This window comes from Pteropus vampyrus, unplaced genomic scaffold (assembly GCF_000151845.1).
Source record: "Pteropus vampyrus isolate Shadow unplaced genomic scaffold, Pvam_2.0 Scaffold250, whole genome shotgun sequence".
Taxonomy (NCBI): Eukaryota; Metazoa; Chordata; class Mammalia; order Chiroptera; family Pteropodidae; genus Pteropus; species Pteropus vampyrus.
The window spans coordinates 430,250-446,174 of NW_011889031.1; the positions used below are offsets into that span (position 1 = coordinate 430,250).

At 62.2% G+C, this 15,925-nt stretch overlaps 3 protein-coding genes and 1 long non-coding RNA gene across 9 annotated transcripts in view; 2 read left to right on the forward strand and 2 right to left on the reverse strand.

The window, feature by feature from the left end:
• Positions 1-6,096, forward strand: part of AKT1S1 (AKT1 substrate 1) — a 9,441-nt gene extending 3,345 nt beyond the window's left edge. For 4 of the 5 annotated variants that reach the window (XM_011374512.2, XM_011374514.2, XM_011374516.2 and 1 more), the window contains exons 2-5: positions 1,866-2,251; positions 3,306-3,383; positions 3,482-3,651; positions 5,022-6,096. In XM_011374512.2, coding sequence (XP_011372814.1) covers positions 1,866-2,251; positions 3,306-3,383; positions 3,482-3,651; positions 5,022-5,165 — 778 coding nt within the window. In that variant the 3' untranslated portion in view covers positions 5,166-6,096. Of the gene's footprint in view, positions 1-770; positions 2,252-3,305; positions 3,384-3,481; positions 3,652-5,021 lie in introns of those variants that run through there. The other variant, XM_023520134.1, reaches the window with a different exon arrangement.
• LOC111729164 lies at positions 3,658-6,164 on the reverse strand. 2 transcript variants are annotated; one of them, XR_002776121.1, is made up of 3 exons: positions 6,083-6,164; positions 3,991-4,081; positions 3,658-3,871 (listed from the first exon to the last, which is right to left on the reverse strand). It is a non-coding gene; the product is annotated as an uncharacterized LOC111729164 (long non-coding RNA). The 2 variants fall into 2 exon arrangements; XR_002776122.1 differs by lacking the exon at positions 6,083-6,164 and adding an exon at positions 4,300-4,395.
• A 715-nt stretch (positions 6,165-6,879) lies between these two features.
• On the forward strand, positions 6,880-12,504 carry PNKP (polynucleotide kinase 3'-phosphatase). Its single transcript, XM_011374517.2, has 17 exons — positions 6,880-7,021; positions 7,279-7,442; positions 8,100-8,146; positions 8,479-8,781; positions 9,454-9,533; positions 9,613-9,670; positions 9,758-9,865; positions 10,191-10,262; positions 11,038-11,086; positions 11,173-11,243; positions 11,326-11,418; positions 11,496-11,592; positions 11,666-11,727; positions 11,843-11,952; positions 12,028-12,115; positions 12,201-12,262; positions 12,332-12,504. Exons 2-17 carry the CDS (start codon positions 7,292-7,294, stop codon positions 12,447-12,449), a joined length of 1,569 nt encoding a protein of 522 aa, XP_011372819.1. The 5' UTR covers positions 6,880-7,021; positions 7,279-7,291; the 3' UTR covers positions 12,450-12,504.
• Positions 12,505-12,669: 165 nt separating this feature from the next.
• PTOV1 (prostate tumor overexpressed 1) overlaps positions 12,670-15,925 on the reverse strand; it is a 5,762-nt gene continuing 2,506 nt past the window's right edge. The window contains 8 exon segments of the mRNA XM_011374608.2: positions 12,670-12,802; positions 13,031-13,101; positions 13,191-13,388; positions 14,898-15,002; positions 15,263-15,320; positions 15,397-15,470; positions 15,552-15,638; positions 15,857-15,925. Of these exon segments, the coding sequence (XP_011372910.2) occupies positions 13,090-13,101; positions 13,191-13,388; positions 14,898-15,002; positions 15,263-15,320; positions 15,397-15,470; positions 15,552-15,638; positions 15,857-15,925 (603 nt within the window). The 3' untranslated portion in view covers positions 12,670-12,802; positions 13,031-13,089.

Sequence of the window (15,925 nt, forward strand, 5' to 3'; positions counted from 1 at the left end):
CCCCTTTTGCTGTGTGCCTTTGGGCCAGTGCCTTAAGCTCTCTGAGCCTCACTTTCCCCTTCTGGACTAGGAAGTCATCAATCTTTCCTCACAAGGTGGGCAGGAAGGCATTTGGGATTCAGAACAGGCTCTGGCCCCAGACTTCCAGGTCCAGGTCCCTCTCCTCTCCAGCCGTCTGACCCTGGTCAAGATACTGACCCTCCCTGGGTCTCGGGTGCAACTATGACGTGGGGTGGTAACGGCTCCTCCCTCATAGGGCTGCAGAGAGTGGGACGAGAATGTCGGTGACACACTCAGGTCCCCCCCTGGCTCTCGGGAAGTGCGGGATCAACTTGCCGTGGGGGTCTGTCAAGAAAGGTGCTGTTCTTGCTGCTAGTCCGTGTGTCTTCTGGCAGGGGCTTCACCCCGTGAGCTTCAGTTACCTCCTTTGTGAGGTAACAGCTCCCACCTTTGTGGGTCACATAAGAGCTGAGATGACAGGTGCCGAGTCCCTGCACTGCGTAGGTGCTCAGCAAACACCGGCTTCGCCTGCGGATTGGAATCAAATTACTGAGACCCTCGCGAGCTGGGTCACAGCCCAGCTTGAATCCTTCCGGTGATGGGGTGCCCACTTCCTTCCCAAGGAGGCTCCTCGGCTGCCCAGCAGCCCTGGCTCAACCTCTCTGCTTTACAGGGGGAGAAAGTGAGGCCCAGAGAGGCCCAGCGAGTGGTCCAGGGTCACAAAGCAGGTTTGAGACAGGGCAGGAATCTAGCTCATGTGACCTCTGCTCTTCTCCCCTTGTAAGGAAAGGCGTCCAGCAGATTGTCTGCCTAGGGCACCTGTCCAGTTCCCTGGCCTTGGGTTGCTCACAGTTGGATAGAGGAGGCAGACAGAGGTACGACTGTTACAAGCTCGAGTGACCTGGGCACTAATGGAAGTAGCCCAGGGCATTGTGGGTCTAGGGAAGGCACCTGCTCCATCCCAGGGGGTCAGGAGTGACTTCCAGAGTAGCTCCTATAAGGACAAACTTGTAGGAAGGACAAAGAGATATGTCCTAGAATGCGGGTGCCTCAGATGTTGGGGGAGCCGCGGGGATGGTGGAGGCTGACCCAATCTAGGGGGTGAGGGAAAACGTGACAAAGAAATGGAGGGTAAGTGGTCCAGGTACAGGGGAGCGGGGGGACCTTGACCGAAAGCCTCAAGCTTCAGAAGTCTGGAACGCTGTGAGGCCTGGGGCAGGGCCAGACCATGCGGGCTCTCCAGGGCCAAGCCAAGGGGCTGTGACCCATCTCGGGGATGCTGCGGAGGGGCAAGGTCAGCTCTGGGTGTGGAAGGGCCCCTGAAGGGCTTTGTGCTGGCCAGACTGGAGTCTGGAGCCGCAGGAAGAGGCTGGGATGAAGGTCGGGGCGGCACAGCCCAACAGAATAGAATACAGGCCACGCATACAATTTTAGGTGTTCCCCAGGCCACATTAAAAAAGTAAAGAGAAAACAAATTGACGTTCACTTTCACTGTACATTTTATTTAGCCGATACATCTCAGACGTCATTTCAACATGTAATCGCCATCAGATTGCTCAGGAGATACTTACATCTTAGTTTTTTGTGCTCGGTCTTCGAAATCCAGCTTAGATTTCACACGCATAGCGCCTCTCACGTTGGACCCGCCACATCTCAAGTCCTCCTTAGTCACCTGTGGCTGGTGGCTCCCATGTTGGACAGGGCAGGGCCAAGAGGAGGGACCAGGGCGGTGCCGACACGGCGGGGGCTTGGGGAGCGAGGTCTGTGTGGGGACGTATCATGGGGAGTGGCATCCAGGCACAGGACACATGGGGCTGGCGCAGTCAGCCCAGCCTCAGCTCCCTCTGTCCTGCTCTGCCCCGCAGGGCGCGGATGGCGTCGGGGCGCCCTGAAGAGCTGTGGGAGGCCGTGGTGGGGGCCGCCGAGCGCTTCCGGGCCCGGACGGGCACGGAGCTGGTGCTGTTGACGGCCGCGCCGCCCCCACCTCCGCGCCCGGGCCCCTGCGCCTACGCAGCCCACGGCCGTGGGGCCCTGGCCGAGGCTGCCCGCCACTGCCTCCAGGACATCGCCCTGGCCCACAGGGCTGCTGCCGCTGCCCGGCCCCCCGTGGCCCCACCGGCACCGCAGCCACCCAGCCCCGCACAGAGCCCACCCCGGCCTGCCCTCGCCAGGGAGGAAGATGAGGAGGACGAGGACGAGCCGACAGAGACAGAGACCTCTGGGGAGCGGCTGGGTGTTAGCGATAATGGAGGTGAGAGATGCACGGGGTGGGGACTGGGGTGGCTCTCGGCCCAGCAAGGCGCCTGTCGTAGGTTTTCCCGAAGGGGTGGGGCTTGCCCGTCTGAGCCCTGAGCTTCTGTGGAAGCTGGAGTCTCACAGAGCCTGGGGGCCAGGCTGGCTTGCCTGTGACTCGCTGTGTGACCTTAAGCAAGTCATTAAGCGTCTGTGGGCCTCGGTGTCCTTACACCATGTCCTAGGGCCCCCTCTGCTGGAAGGTACTGGGCACAGACACAAAGCCAGCTTGGGCCCTCTTCTCGCGGGACTCGGGTCTGGCCAGCGAACCGGAGTCCCAAGATGAGGCCTGTTGGAGGCTGTGGGTCGGGAGGGGGCCGTCTGAGCTGGAACGTGAGCAGAACAAGAATTATGTCCAAATCTGGGTGCCTAATGCCCATGAGAACAAAGATGGGTGTTAAGGGGAGTCAGGGATGCAAGTGACAGCTGAAGCCAGGGGAGGAGGCAGCTGGCAGTTTGGGGGAGAAGCTGGAGGCTGCATGCTTCTCAGAGACTGGACTGTAACAGTAGGGCTTTGAAGAGTGAGTAGGAGTTTGGGGGGCCACCATAAATAGCAGATACTCATTTGTTATTGTCGTTACCGAGGGCTGGCTTCCTCCTTGTTGCTGGAGAAAACCCACATAGGGTCAAGGGCACAGACTCTGGAGCCACTGGCCTGGGTTCAGATCCAGGTGACACCGCTTAACTAGCTGTGGGACTTCGGGCAAGTGGCTTAACCCTTCTGTGCCTCCAAGTCCCCATTTATCAGAGACCAAAATCATCTCATCTTTCTCTCAGCCTGGATTTCGAATCAGCTCATCCCAGACAGATCTTACAGGTTTCCTGTTCAGCCAGTTGCTTTCACCTGAGGGTGTAACAGATAGAAGTGGATTTGTGTCTGCTGAACCGGAGGCAGAGAGAATCGTGGTTCTAGAAGCCACTTGCGAGGGGCTGGCCAGAGCAGGGAGCAGGGCGGCAGTAGCTGGAGTGTGGAGGTGACTCTGACTGGCCTGGGCCTCAAACGCCATCCGCAGGGCTCTTTGTGATGGATGAGGACGCCACGCTCCAGGACCTGCCCCCTTTCTGCGAGTCGGACCCTGAGAGCACAGATGGTGAGTGTCCCAGGCTCTGCCTGTGCCTCGGGTGGGTGGGGAGGTGGGGAGCTGGGACAGAGGCAGAGACCGAGGCTGAAGTCCACCGTCACTCTCAGATGGCAGCCTGAGTGAGGAGACCCCCGCTGGCCCCGCAGCCTACTCAGTGCCCCCGGCCTCAGCCCTGCCCACACAGCAGTACGCCAAGTCCCTGCCTGTGTCCGTGCCCGTCTGGCCCTTCAAGGAGAAGAGGACAGAAGCTCGGTCGTCGGATGAGGAGAACGGGCCGGTGAGGAGCAAATGGCAGGGCGGGGGGAGTGGCAGGAAGGGCTCAGAGCCACCTCCTCCAGGAAGCCCTCAGGCATGGATGCCACATTTCACAGGGTTAACCCTTCCCCCCACCTCACCAGGCTCGTTCTTGGGCCGGAGCCATGCGGGACTAGCTCCTGCAGCCCTGTGACGTGTCCTCACGCCTTGTAGAGAACGCCTCCCTTCATTTCCAGGGGTAGCTGGCAAGGCACAAGGATTGTGGTGTCCCCTTCAGATGGGGAAACTGAAGCTCAGAGGGGTCCGACCCCCTTCTCCCCCCACCCCGAATATTCCTGGCCCCTCGTGGATTTTGTCTCACCCCGTCTTGTCCTCGTTGCTCCCACGTGATTTTACATATGCAGTTCCCGGACTGGTCTGGGTGGGTCCTTCCCGCCCATCACAGATGCTCTCTGAAGCACAGGGGAAACTGAGTCACCGAGCGTACACTTCCGCAAGACCACAGTCTGGAAGGGGCAGAGCTGGCAGTGGGACCCAGCTTCCTTTCGTAAAGGAGCTGTGGGCTCCACGGGAGGAGGCCTTGTGTCCCGTGGCCCCCCCTTGCTCTCAGGCCTCAGTGTCCCCATTCACAAGCCAGCAGGGCCCATCAGCGGCCGCTGTTCCCACTCACCTCTGCTAGAAACAGTTCATTCACTGAACGTTTGAGGCCCGTGTGCTGGGTCCAAACGGGCTCAGGTCCAGCTTGGTGGCCTGTCCCGTTCTGCTGAGAACCAGCTCAGGGTGACAGGGTCTAGGGGAGGCGGCACTAGGTGCGGGGCAGCAGGTAGAATGACAGGACCTTTCTCGGGTGGAGGCCAGCATGGGAGGGGATCCTTTCTGTAGGGCACTGGTGACCTGATAGCTCATCTCTCCTCAGTAGTCACTGTGTGCTGATTCTCAGACCCTGTCATTGCTGAATCGTCAGAGGAGGAGACATGCCTTCTGCAGGGAGGTGAAGTCCCTGTGGACGGCTAATGGGTGGCAGAGGCCTGACTGGCCCAAGACAATCCCGAACCCCAATCCTTTGACGCGAGACTTTCTGGGTGCACGTGGCTTCATGGTCAGCAGACAGGCAGCACTTCCGCTGTGTGAGAAGGAACTGGAACGCAGTGGGATAGGCAGCTGTGCTCATCCCTAGGCTTAGGCCAAGAAGGGGAGAAGTGCAGAAGGCTTCTTGGAGGAGGTGGTGTTTGAGGCGGGCAAGAGGGTCCTATATGGAGCAAGACGGGGGTAAGGGGCCTTCTGGGCGGGGGCATCCCAGGGGCGAAAGTCCTAGGAGGGGGCCTGCTACAGGCGCTGGACGTGGGGTGGCGGCTGCGGGTGCTGACCCTGTCCGTGTCGCCGTCCCCGCAGCCCTCCTCGCCGGACCTGGACCGCATCGCGGCGAGCATGCGCGCGCTGGTGCTGCGGGAGGCCGAGGACACTCAGGTCTTCGGGGACCTGCCGCGACCGCGGCTCAACACCAGCGACTTCCAGAAGCTGAAGCGGAAATACTGAGGCCCAGGGAGGCCCCAGCATCCGCCCCGTCCCACACTACACCCCCGCCCCGCCCCTGGGGCTCGCCAATCCGAGTCAGGGCCGGGACCGGCCTCCCACGTCCCCGGGGCCCATGTCTGACTAGTCCCAGCCAATTCCCGCCGCCCTTGCAGTCCACCACACCCGTCTGCGCCGAGGAGCGGGACCTATACAGTTTCCCAGTAGGGTCTGTCGCCTCTTTTTCTGCCCAGCGACAGGTTCTTTGTGTTAAGGGATCGGCTCGCTCCCGGATCGGCTTGGCTAGTTCTAAGCCCTAAATGGGTCGACTCTCTCGTTTTCCGCCTAGCGACAAGAACTTTGGTCGCGCGGCATTGGCTCCATCCTTGAAGGAGCACAGTCGAGCCCCAGGATTGGGTGGTGGCGCTCCACTTCAGCCTGATGAATGGGCAGCTCCTTCGTTTGGCTCGAACCCTGTAAAGGTCTTGGCCAATCTCCCAAGCCACCAGCCGCCCTTAGTGTGTTCCCCTACCTGATTGGCTCCGACCTCCCGGGGGCGTGGCCGAGCCCTCCTCCTGGGCCCAGGATTGGCCTGCGGCCTTAAATTTACGTTCTTTACACTACTGGGTCTGAGGTTTTTACGAAGTCCTGACAACTGGTCCCTCTGGCCCCCTCCTCAGGGATGGCCCGATCCTGTCCCTCCGTCTGACACACTCTCAAGTGGTTCCATCCCATAACAGCCTGCCAATCAAAGCCCGTCCTTGCATCAGGACGATGCCAGCTCCTGCCCCTCTTCCCTCACCCCCACAGGTGCCTTAAAGGGCCCTTCTCCACCCAAGGTGGGGAGCAGGGGCCCTCACTCTCCGGCCCTGATGTGGGGGAGAGAGTGGGGAGTGGGGAGCGCGAGTTGGGAGGGCTGCTCTGAGATTAAAGGGTTTTACCTCTTGTCAAACGAGCATCAGGTGTGTCGTGGATGTTCGACAGTCTTTCCGAAGCCGAATGAGCAGCTCATTGATTCTCAGTGCAAAGCTGGGAGTTAGGATTGTTGTCCCCATTTGACAGATAAAATGAAGAGGCATGGGGTGGGCGGGAGGCTTCCAGCCCTGTGCGACCATGGACCCCCAATCTTCCATGGGGGAGGTGATGGCGGGGGGCGGGGGGGGAGTGAATGTTGAGATCAGAATGGTCTCTAAGTAGTCAGTCACCTGAGCCCATAGTCCCCAGTAAAGCTGAGGCCGCGAATTTCTGCCATAAGACAGCTGGAGGTGAGGGAATGAGTGGCACGTGGTCCGAAGTTAGAGCTAGGTCAAGGTCAAGTAAACGGTCTCATCAGACAACCATGAGAGGAATGGTAACAATAGGCAAGACTTAAACAGGGCAAACTACCACTCAAACAGTTTTATAAATTGTTTACATGTATTAATTCCTTTGATCTTCCTAGTAACCCCACGATGAGAAAAACTCAGCATCCAGGGTAGGGGTGCCTTTAGGGCAGGGGTTTCTTCGACTGACAATGATCCTCGAATGGGAAAGAGAACTTCCCGCCGTAACTATTTCCAGCAAAGGAAATAAAAATTAGAGTTCCAAGTGGAAAGAATCTGGAGCGGAGGGCCTCGCCCCCTATTGGCCTGAGCCTTACACTGCAGCAAGAGAGATGAAGGTCAGAGCTACGGAGGGACCACAGGCGCCTGAGGCTTGGAAGGGGCGGGGCTTCCGCCGTGGGAGGGGGGAGCGGTGGCCCCGCCCCCTCGCGTAGGACAAGTCATTTCCGTCCGCCGAAAACCAGAAAGCCGCCGGCGGAGCTGCCGCGGGGCCGGAGCTGCCGCGGGGCCGGAGCTCCCCGGTCGGAAGTGGCGAGTGAGCCGGTACGGTGGGCACAGGTGAGCGCGGGGCCGGGGCGGGAGCGCGCGACGTTCTCAGCCTTTGCGCTGGGAAGGAGGCGTCCCGACTCCCAGAGGACGGCGCGGAACGTCGTCTCCTGGGAAACGGCGCAAGCCCAGGGCGGTGCGTGGGTGGGATTCCCCGAGCTTTTCGCGGACGCAGGAAGTTCCTGGTGGAGGGGCCGAAAGGAGGCTGGACTTCCTGTAGCAATCTGAGGGCGACCTGTCACTCAGATCCATTTCTTATTTGCCCTTAGGCCGGTGCCCAGGATGGCGGAGGTGGGGGCCCGGGGTCGCCTGTGGCTGGAGAGTACCGCTGGGGGACCGCCCCCCATCTTCCTGCCCTCGGATGGACAAGCCCTGGTCCTGGGCCGGGGACCTCTGACCCAGGTTACAGACCGGAAGTGCTCCAGAAACCAAGGTAGGCAGGGGCGGGGTCTGAGTTGCAGGTGTGCGGCGTGCTTCCGGGGTGGGAACACAGTCTGTGGGAAAGATGGACCCGTCGGTTCAGTAAGGGACATACTTGGCCACCAGTCGATATTGCTTGGTGCATCCAGTCCTGAAGTTGGCAGGTGCCCTCTGGGGAGCCCAGGAAGAGAAAGGCTGTGCCTTACCCGGAACTAGCAGACCCCTGGGGGAAGGAGACCGAGCCAATCCCGAGACAGTTGTCACTGGGTATTGGAGACGCTCACAGGCCACCGTGAAGGCTTGAGTCAGGCTACGACTCTTGTCAAAGACAGTGCCGATCTCATGGAGAAAAGTACACGTTGCGAAGCCGGGATGGGTGGTGATGGGCCAGCTCCAGACCTGCGCCCAGCCGCACTCCTCGCCAAAGAGAAGCCAGTTCTAGCCTGAAAAATGCCCACCCCGCCCCTAGGCGAGTACCAGCGCCCTAAGGCCTTTATTTGGTTACTGGTTGTCAGGGAGTGAGCCAATATCATTTAGAGATGAACCGCCTTCTCTCCCTGAGTGGCTGCTGTAGCGCCACCCTGTGGCCTGAGGTCGGCCATGCTCCCCATTAATGAGGGAAGCAATCAGACAGGGATGCGGATCCTGACTCCACCCTCTCGCCCCTCAGTGGAACTGGTTGCGGACCCTGAGACTCGCACCGTGGCTGTGAAACAGGTACCAGTCTCTCAGCAAGGCCTGGCGCCGGGATGGGAGGGGACTCTCAACCCAGCAGGGAACAGGCCCACTGGGAATATCTGGCTGGGAAGGAAGCAGATGTGGCTAGTAAAGCAGATGCGTGGTGGGGGGGGCGGTATCCATGGTTAAATTAGGCGAGAGCTGGCCCCTGTAACTTCCAAAGCCCTGATTGGTGGGATACAGTGAAGAGGCGGGGCAGAGGAGCCTGAATGGCAGATGGAGAAAGGCAAATCCTTTCCCCAGCTAAGTCAGGTGGGTTACAGCTGGGGGCAGAGCCAGGTGCCAGCTCCTCGCTCTCTCTCCCTCTGCAGCTGGGAATTAACCCCTCAACTGCCGGGACCCAGGAGCTGAAGCAGGGGTCTGAGGGCTCTCTGCGGGTGGGGGACACACTGTATTTAGTCAATGGCCTGCACCCGCTGACCCTGCGCTGGCAAGAGGCTCACACGCCAGGATCCCAGGCAGACACCCCACCTGGCACCCCTCCAAGGGTCCCGAATGAGGAGGAGGAAGAGAATGTTCAGCAGAAAAAGCAGATGCGGAAGTCATCCCCCCGCTGGGAGAGCTTTGAGAAGCTGCTAGTGTTCACAGCGCCTGGGGTGAAGCCTCGGGGCAAGGTGAGGGACAAGCTGGGGACTGAGGGAGTCACCCCAGACTGGGAACTCAACCCTGAATTTGTTGTGTGCCCCTGGGCAGGTCACTCAACCTCTTAGCCTCCACTTACTCTCCTGAGAAGTGGCCCTGATGACAGATTCAGGAGCTGTTGTAAGCATTGGGAGAATTGATGTGTCAGCTCCTACCTGGCCCTCGGTAACCACCCTGTAACCATAGCAATAATCGGGATCATTTTAGCAGGAGCTATTATGATGAGTGTCTTAGGTCCAGAGACTTGTGTTCAGATGCTGTTACAGCACATTCCCCAAGATCCCCTTCTCTCATCTGTAACATGAGGGATCCACAGGAGACGTGCAGCAGAGCCCGATGTACACTTGGCACACTCACACAAAGCTTAGCTCCCACTTCACTTGCGTGGTTATTGTTAGCCCCTCGAGGCGGAGAAGCCGGGAGGAGGGTGGATAGGGTATGAGCCCATTTTAAGGATGGGAATGCTGAGGGGTGTGGGAGGAACAGACAGTAAAGGCAGGGGATGCATCCTCGCCATGCCTGTCCTTACACAAGATGTCCAAGGGGCCGGTGGTCATAGTCTCCGCCTCGTAGGGTTGACATAAACCAGCCTGCGAACAAGGGGTCAGAGGTGTCACTCTGCTCTTTTTTCTTGGTGACATCAGGTGGCCGGCTTTGATCTGGATGGGACCCTCATCACCACACGCTCTGGGAAGGTCTTTCCCACCGGCCCCAGTGACTGGAGGTGATAAGAGGCAGGAGAAGGGGGTGAGTGAGGTCACTCCTGGGCCCCGGGTCACCTCGCTGCTTCCCCCGCATCCTAGGATCTTGTACCTAGAGATTCCGCGTAAGCTCCGGGAGCTGGATGCCGCGGGCTACAAGGTGTGTGCGTGCATGTGTTCTCGGGTCCAGGCTGCGGGGCAGGCCGGGCATAGTGAGGACACTGGGTGACACCCGTCTGCTTCCCAGCTGGTGGTCTTCACCAACCAGATGGGCATTGGGCGCGGGAAGCTGCCAGCAGAGGAGTTCAAGGCCAAGGTGGAGGCTGTGGTGGAAAAGCTAGGAGTTCCCTTTCAGGTACGCCTGCTGGGGAGGCCGAAGGGCGAAACAGAAGGACAGGGGCTTGGGGGGGAGGACCCAGAGGAAGGGGACAAGGACACAGGAGGGGATGACAGAGACCCAGAGGGTTAGGATCCAGAGAGGGGCAGGGACAGAAACCGCGAGGAGCGCCCCAGGGTGCTGCCGTGCTGGCAGGAACCCAGCATGAGCAGCAGGTTCCGAGGCCCTGGGGGCTCTCAGATGGTAAAGGTTGGTGTAGCACCCTTGAGTCCTGAGCCCTTGAAGCACTCCGGGTGCCTGAGGAGCTAAGTCAGGGTGGTGTCCGATCCTGCCCCGTCCGCAGGTGCTGGTGGCCACGCACGCGGGCTTGTACCGGAAGCCAGTGATCGGCATGTGGGACCATCTGCGGGAGCAGGTGACTGGGTCGCTCCCCCCTGCAGCCCCTCGCCCCCTGCCCGGCCCGCCCCTCCCTGTCAGCTCTGTCCCCTGGTCCTCGCCTTCCTGTTCAGCTGTCATGGCCCAGGGTCGGTATGTGAGGCCAGTGCTCACAGTGAAAACCAGAGTGGCCGAGAGGGGTCGGTCACTGGTTGTCATTCGCTTGTGTGCCTATTTGTTCTGAAGCTGCACAGCCTGGGCTGATGATACCGGTGAGCGACACGGACCTGGGGCTCGTGGGCTCTGTACCTGGGAGGGTGGCCTGAGGCGCTCTCGGTGTGAAGCGCTCAACGTGGCGGGGAGGGAGCCAGGGGTATCTAGGTTCCCAAAGAGCCTTCCAGGCCGGCGTCCCAGCCAGTGCGGAGGTCCTGTGCCCAGTGTTCAGGGACAGTGAGGCCGTGAGGGCGGGCCAGGAGGTCCCAGCGAGCAGGGGTCTGATCGTGGGAGGCCACCTGGGCCAGGCGCAGACCTCACAGGGATGCTAGGGGAAGGGGGAATGGTGCCCTCTGGTGGCTCTGAGGGGGACAGACCGGGTGGAGGAGGAAGCCCTGAGACTGGCAGGGACTGAGGGTCCAGGAGAGACTGGTGTGGGCATGAGGCTGTGAGAAGTGCCCAGAGAGGGTGCCACCAGGGCCTGCTGCTGGACTGTGCACGGGGACAAGAAGTTTGAGCAGGCCCACCACTCGGCAGAGCCGCTCACCCTCTAACTGGCCGGAGCGTGCGTCCTATGGCCTGTCTCTCCTGTCCCTCCTCAGGCCAATGGGGGCGTGCCCATCTCCATCGGGGACAGCGTCTTCGTGGGAGGTAAGGGCCCTGGCTGGGGGCAGCGTGTGGCACCCTGGTCCCCAGGTTGCTGGTGGAGACTGAGCTGTGTCCTCCATATGTTCCAGACGCGGCTGGACGCCCAGCCAACTGGGCCCCAGGGCGGAAGAAGAAAGACTTCTCCTGCGCAGACCGCCTGGTGAGCCTCCCACCCCGCCCGGCGCCCGCGCCCTGGGGCCCAGCCGCACCCTCCTCTGTCTGACCCGCGCCCTCACCCCCAGTTTGCCCTCAACCTGGGCCTGCCCTTCGCCACCCCGGAGGAGTTCTTCCTGAAGTGGCCGGTAGCCGGCTTCGAGCTTCCGGCCTTTGACCCGGTGAGGCCCCCGCTGGGGTTGGGGCGTCGGGAGGGCTGGGGCAGGCTGAGTTCTCATGTCCATGTCCACCCTCCCAGAGGACCGTCTCCCCCTCGGGGCCGCTCTGCCTGCCGGAGTCCAGCTCCCTCTTGAGCTCTGACCCTGAGGTGGTTGTCGCCGTGGGATTCCCTGGGGGTGAGACACCCTGACCCCTGACCCCTAGAGCTCTGGCCCCTGGGCTCCCGCTGAGGCTGCCCCATCCCCACAGCCGGCAAGTCCACGTTCCTCCAACAGTACCTCGTGGCCGCGGGATACGTCCACGTGAACAGGGTAGGGCCCCGACCTCACCACCAGCCACAGTCACTGTCACTGCCCGTCTCTCCCCGTCCCCCTCCCGGGTCCTTGGCCTCGCTGACCTGTGACCTGCTCTCCCTGTGCCCCCCAGGACTCTCTGGGCTCGTGGCAGCGCTGTGTGAGCACGTGTGAGGCTGCTCTAAGGCAAAGCAAGCGGGTGGCCATCGACAACACGAACCCGGACGCTGCCAGCCGGGCCAGGTAGCGGCAGGGTCCTGCGGGAGGCCTCGGCGCTGGCCTGTGGCCCCTGCCAGCCTGGCCCCTTCTGCCCCTCAGGTACATCAAGTGCGCCCAGGACGCAGGAGTCCCCTGCCGCTGCTTCCTCTTCAGCGCCACCCTGGAGCAGGCGCGGCACAACATCCGGGTGAGCGGCCGCACCCCCAGCACCCCCGTCCTGTCCCCCATCCCCCGCCCTCCCCAGCCTGACCGGCCCGGACTCTGCCCCGCAGTTCCGGGAGATGACGGGCTCCTCTCACGCCCCCGTGTCCGACGTGGTCATCTACGGCTACAGGTAGGCACCGCCAGGGCGGGCTGGGGGCCCGGCTGGGCCTCGCCCCGCCTCACCGCCCTCCGCCAACAGGAAGCAGTTCGAAGCCCCGACGCTGGCCGAAGGCTTCTCCGCGATCCTGCAGATCCCGTTCCGGCTGTGTGTGGAGCCCCGGCTGGAGCGGCTGTACCGCCAGTTCTCAGAGGGCTGAGTGCCGCCCGCCCCAGCCCCACCCCTGCCCCCCAATAAATGCTGTTTTCCGTTAAGCCTGGCCAGCATGTTGCTAGGAATGAGGGTGGCCCCCCCCTGCTGAGGGTCGGCCCCAGGGGTCCCCGAGCTGGGTGGGCTGGGTACCTCAAGACAAATGGCCTCTCTCGCCAAGGGTGAGAACTAGGCTCCCGAGGCCATGGCCGCACGTGCCACACGGGACGGGTGGGCTTTTAAAAGACTTTATTGGGGAAACGTACACAGGTGGGGACTGTCCTCGGAGACATCGTAGGACGCTGTCCTCCATCTCGCTGGGCAGTTGCAGTGTCCAGGGGCCCCTGCTCAGAAGTATCTGACCTGGGGCAGGGCACAGCACAGGGGCCTGGAAGGGGACTCCCAGCAGCTACTGCCCCCCCATGAGTCTGCAGGGGCTAAGGGCCTCTCCCTGGGAGGCCTGGAGCCTCAGGTCCCATCGCTTCCTGGGGGACTGCAGAGCCTTACTCTGCTCCGTCAAAGCCGGGGTCACACGACTTCTTCCCAGACTCCCAGTGCACCCAGCCCGCATTCCACTCGCCTCCCACTCACCGGTCTCGGCAGGGGCCTCGTCTGTGACTCCTGGAGGGGCCTAGCCCAGGGGGTGGCCACTAGCCCCCCATCTGTGGGGGAAGAAGCCGGGGAGGAGAGTCAGTGAGGGAGGGAGGAGGCACAGGTGGAGGGGGCTCTGGGGGCCCCACCCCCGCCTCACCCCTCGCTGCTGCTGCTCCTGCTCCAGATTCCGCTGCAGGACCTGCTGCTGGTTGGCGATGACGCGCCGGATGCCGTTGACGAAGTTGCCCTGGTCGTGGGGGATGAGGCCGATGAAGATCTTCTTCTCCGACGAGTACAGCAGCATGAGCACGCGCACCTCGCACGAGGCCTTGTAGGAAAAGTGCACGCAGCCAGCCTGGCGGGCACAGAGCACAGCGTCATGGGGAGCTGCTCCTCCCCGCAGCGACGGGCTCAAACCACATCGGCCAGTGTCCCGCAGACAGCGGGACAGAACGTGCCACAGAATGTGCCAGAGCCAGACACATCCTAACTGCTCTGTCCTCACGACCCTGCTACCACTCCCCCATCTGGGGACACAGAGACAGAGGCCCAGGGTCAGTGCCCCAAAGCCCAGTGGACTCTGCAGAGGAGCCCAGGACACGAGAAGGTGCCAGAGCTCCAAGGACACTGCGGTGCCGAGGTCAGGGGCGCCACCTGCGCTGGACAAGCAAGTACACGAACGCCCCGAAACAATGCCTGGGGAGCGGCCACGAGCAAGCCCGTGTAGAAGCCCCACTGGGGAGACCAGCGCCGCCATCTCCCCGACCCCATGCGACCCTCGGAAGCAGCTGAGCCAACAGGCAGAGACACAGGGCGGCCGCTGGAGCCAGCACAGTGTCCCCTTCCACCCACCGTGACACAGTGGGCCACGTGCTCCCATCCATTTTCCTGGCTCCTCCCTCTTCCTGGCCTAGGATCACCATCCCCATGTCACAGGTGGACCAACTGAGACTGACAACTCAAGGACTCAGGTCCTCAGAGCCAGAAGGGGAAGTGCTGGCCCCATGGGCAACACCTTGGAAGCAGTAGTGACAGGTATCCAACGAGAAGCCCTCGGGAGAGCCCAAGACATGCCACACGTGAACCAACAGCGAATGGCCTGATACGGGTCCTCAGTGGAACAGAAGGAAAGGCTGGCCACTGGCCTGAGACCGTCACAGGTGTCCCTGAAGGAGCTCTGGGCTTTTGAATATTTTTTTAACACAAACGAAATCTACAGCTGGTTGCTCAAGTACACGACTGCGTGGCTGTCACTACCTCAGCAGACAAGTGAGGTCACCTGGGACCAGGTGTGGCCCCGACGTAATAGACACCCACAGTGGACAGCGATGATCATTTCAGAGCCAGGAGCCCGGGCCGGCTCACCTCCCATGGAGACCGAGGCTGGGGGCGCGCTAGGAGCTCAGCCGGAAGCTGACATCCCTCCGAGCCTGGCGGGGGGCCTTCCAGGGCCCGGGGTTTTCCATGGGAAAACCTGGAGTGACACCACACAGTGCCGAGTCCCCAGGAGGGGAAACAGGAGGGAGGCAGCAGGTAAAGCCCTGGGAGCACAGATGGAGAGTGCTCACGACGTCGCCCAGACGGAGCAGCGTGGGACGGGCCCTGAGGTCCCTGCCCGGCGCCTCGGCCTCCGTTTCCCCATCTGTAAAACGGGGTCAGGACAGCACAGCACCCTAGGGGAGCTATGTGGACTGGGAGCCAGCACGTGTGCGGACACGTGGCAAACAGCGTCGCCGCGGGCTGCCGTCACTGTCCCCGGCTGGTCGGCAGTCGGTGTCACCCGTTCGTCCCGTGTTTCAACGCCGAGCGGACCCGGCGGCCTGTGTCCTACCGGGCCTTCGCCCGCACCCGCGGCCCCACTCACGAAGCCGTTGTCCATGACGCGGCACAGGCTCTTCAGCGTCTCTAGGTCCTTGGTGAAGTGGAACTGCACGAGGCGAGAGGTCCGGAACAGCGGCACCAGGGTGGTCTGCGGCGGTGGCGGGTGCCCCGTGAGGCCACGTCCCCCGCCCTTCCCGCCCCCCGCGGCGCCAGCACCGGGACCCCGGTTAAACCTCACAGGCCCTGGACCCCTCACAGCTGGGGTCGCCTGCCCACCGCCCCGTGCCGGGCACGCCACAGGACCTCTGCTGCACCCTGACCCAGAATGCTCCCCTCCGGCTGGAAGCTCGGGGGCCCCTCCTCGGAGACGTGGCCTCGCCACGCGCATGGCCTCCCCTCAGCACTCACCAGCAGCTGCTGCGGGATGAGCTGCATGTACAGCTTCCTCGGCCACTGCTCTGTCCTCCTGCGGGCACAAGGGGACGAGCGTCAGGAGCCAGGTCTCGCTGAAACGCTGCCTCCGCCCCCAGCCCGACACTCACAGGATCTCCCCCTGGTTCACGTAGACGTGCGACGGCAGCCACCTCTTAGACCGGCTGTTGGGCTCAGGCCTGGGCTTTTGGGGAGACAAAGAGGGGAGATGTCAGGAGTGGGGGTGCGCTACTCCTGAGGTGCCCTGGGCCACCCCGGGGCTCACCTCCTGCCACTCCATGACTCCACTCCACGCCAGGAACTTGTTGTTGACAATCTGGACTGGGCCTGCAACACCACCGGGTCCCACCGCCTGCGGAAGCAAACAGGTGGGCTGGTGCTCTGGGGGCTTCCGGGACATCCCGGTGCTGCCCCAGGCCCCGCCCGTCAGCTCCACACCTGCTGCCACCTGCCCACCCGGAAGACCCTCGCCCCGGCCTCCAGTCTGTCCGGGCCCGCCTCCTTCCGGGAACCTCCTCCGGTCCTCCCTCCCGCCCCCCAAAGCCTCACTCGCTGGGGCCCAGGGCACACCTGCTTGCGGGTGGTGATGACCTGCCGGATGGCGTTGACAAAGCCGCTCTGGTCGTAGGGGATGAGGCC

Bases quoted from the DNA above. Each gene is read 5' to 3' on its own strand.
- PNKP (XM_011374517.2), top strand. From the start codon at position 7,292: ATGGCGGAGGTGGGGGCCCGGGGTCGCCTGTGGCTGGAGAGTACCGCT. The intron at 11,593-11,665 runs GTGAGACACCCT...CCATCCCCACAG, and splicing joins CGCCGTGGGATTCCCTGGGG to CCGGCAAGTCCACGTTCCTC. The intron at 11,953-12,027 runs GTAGCGGCAGGG...TCTGCCCCTCAG, and splicing joins GACGCTGCCAGCCGGGCCAG to GTACATCAAGTGCGCCCAGG.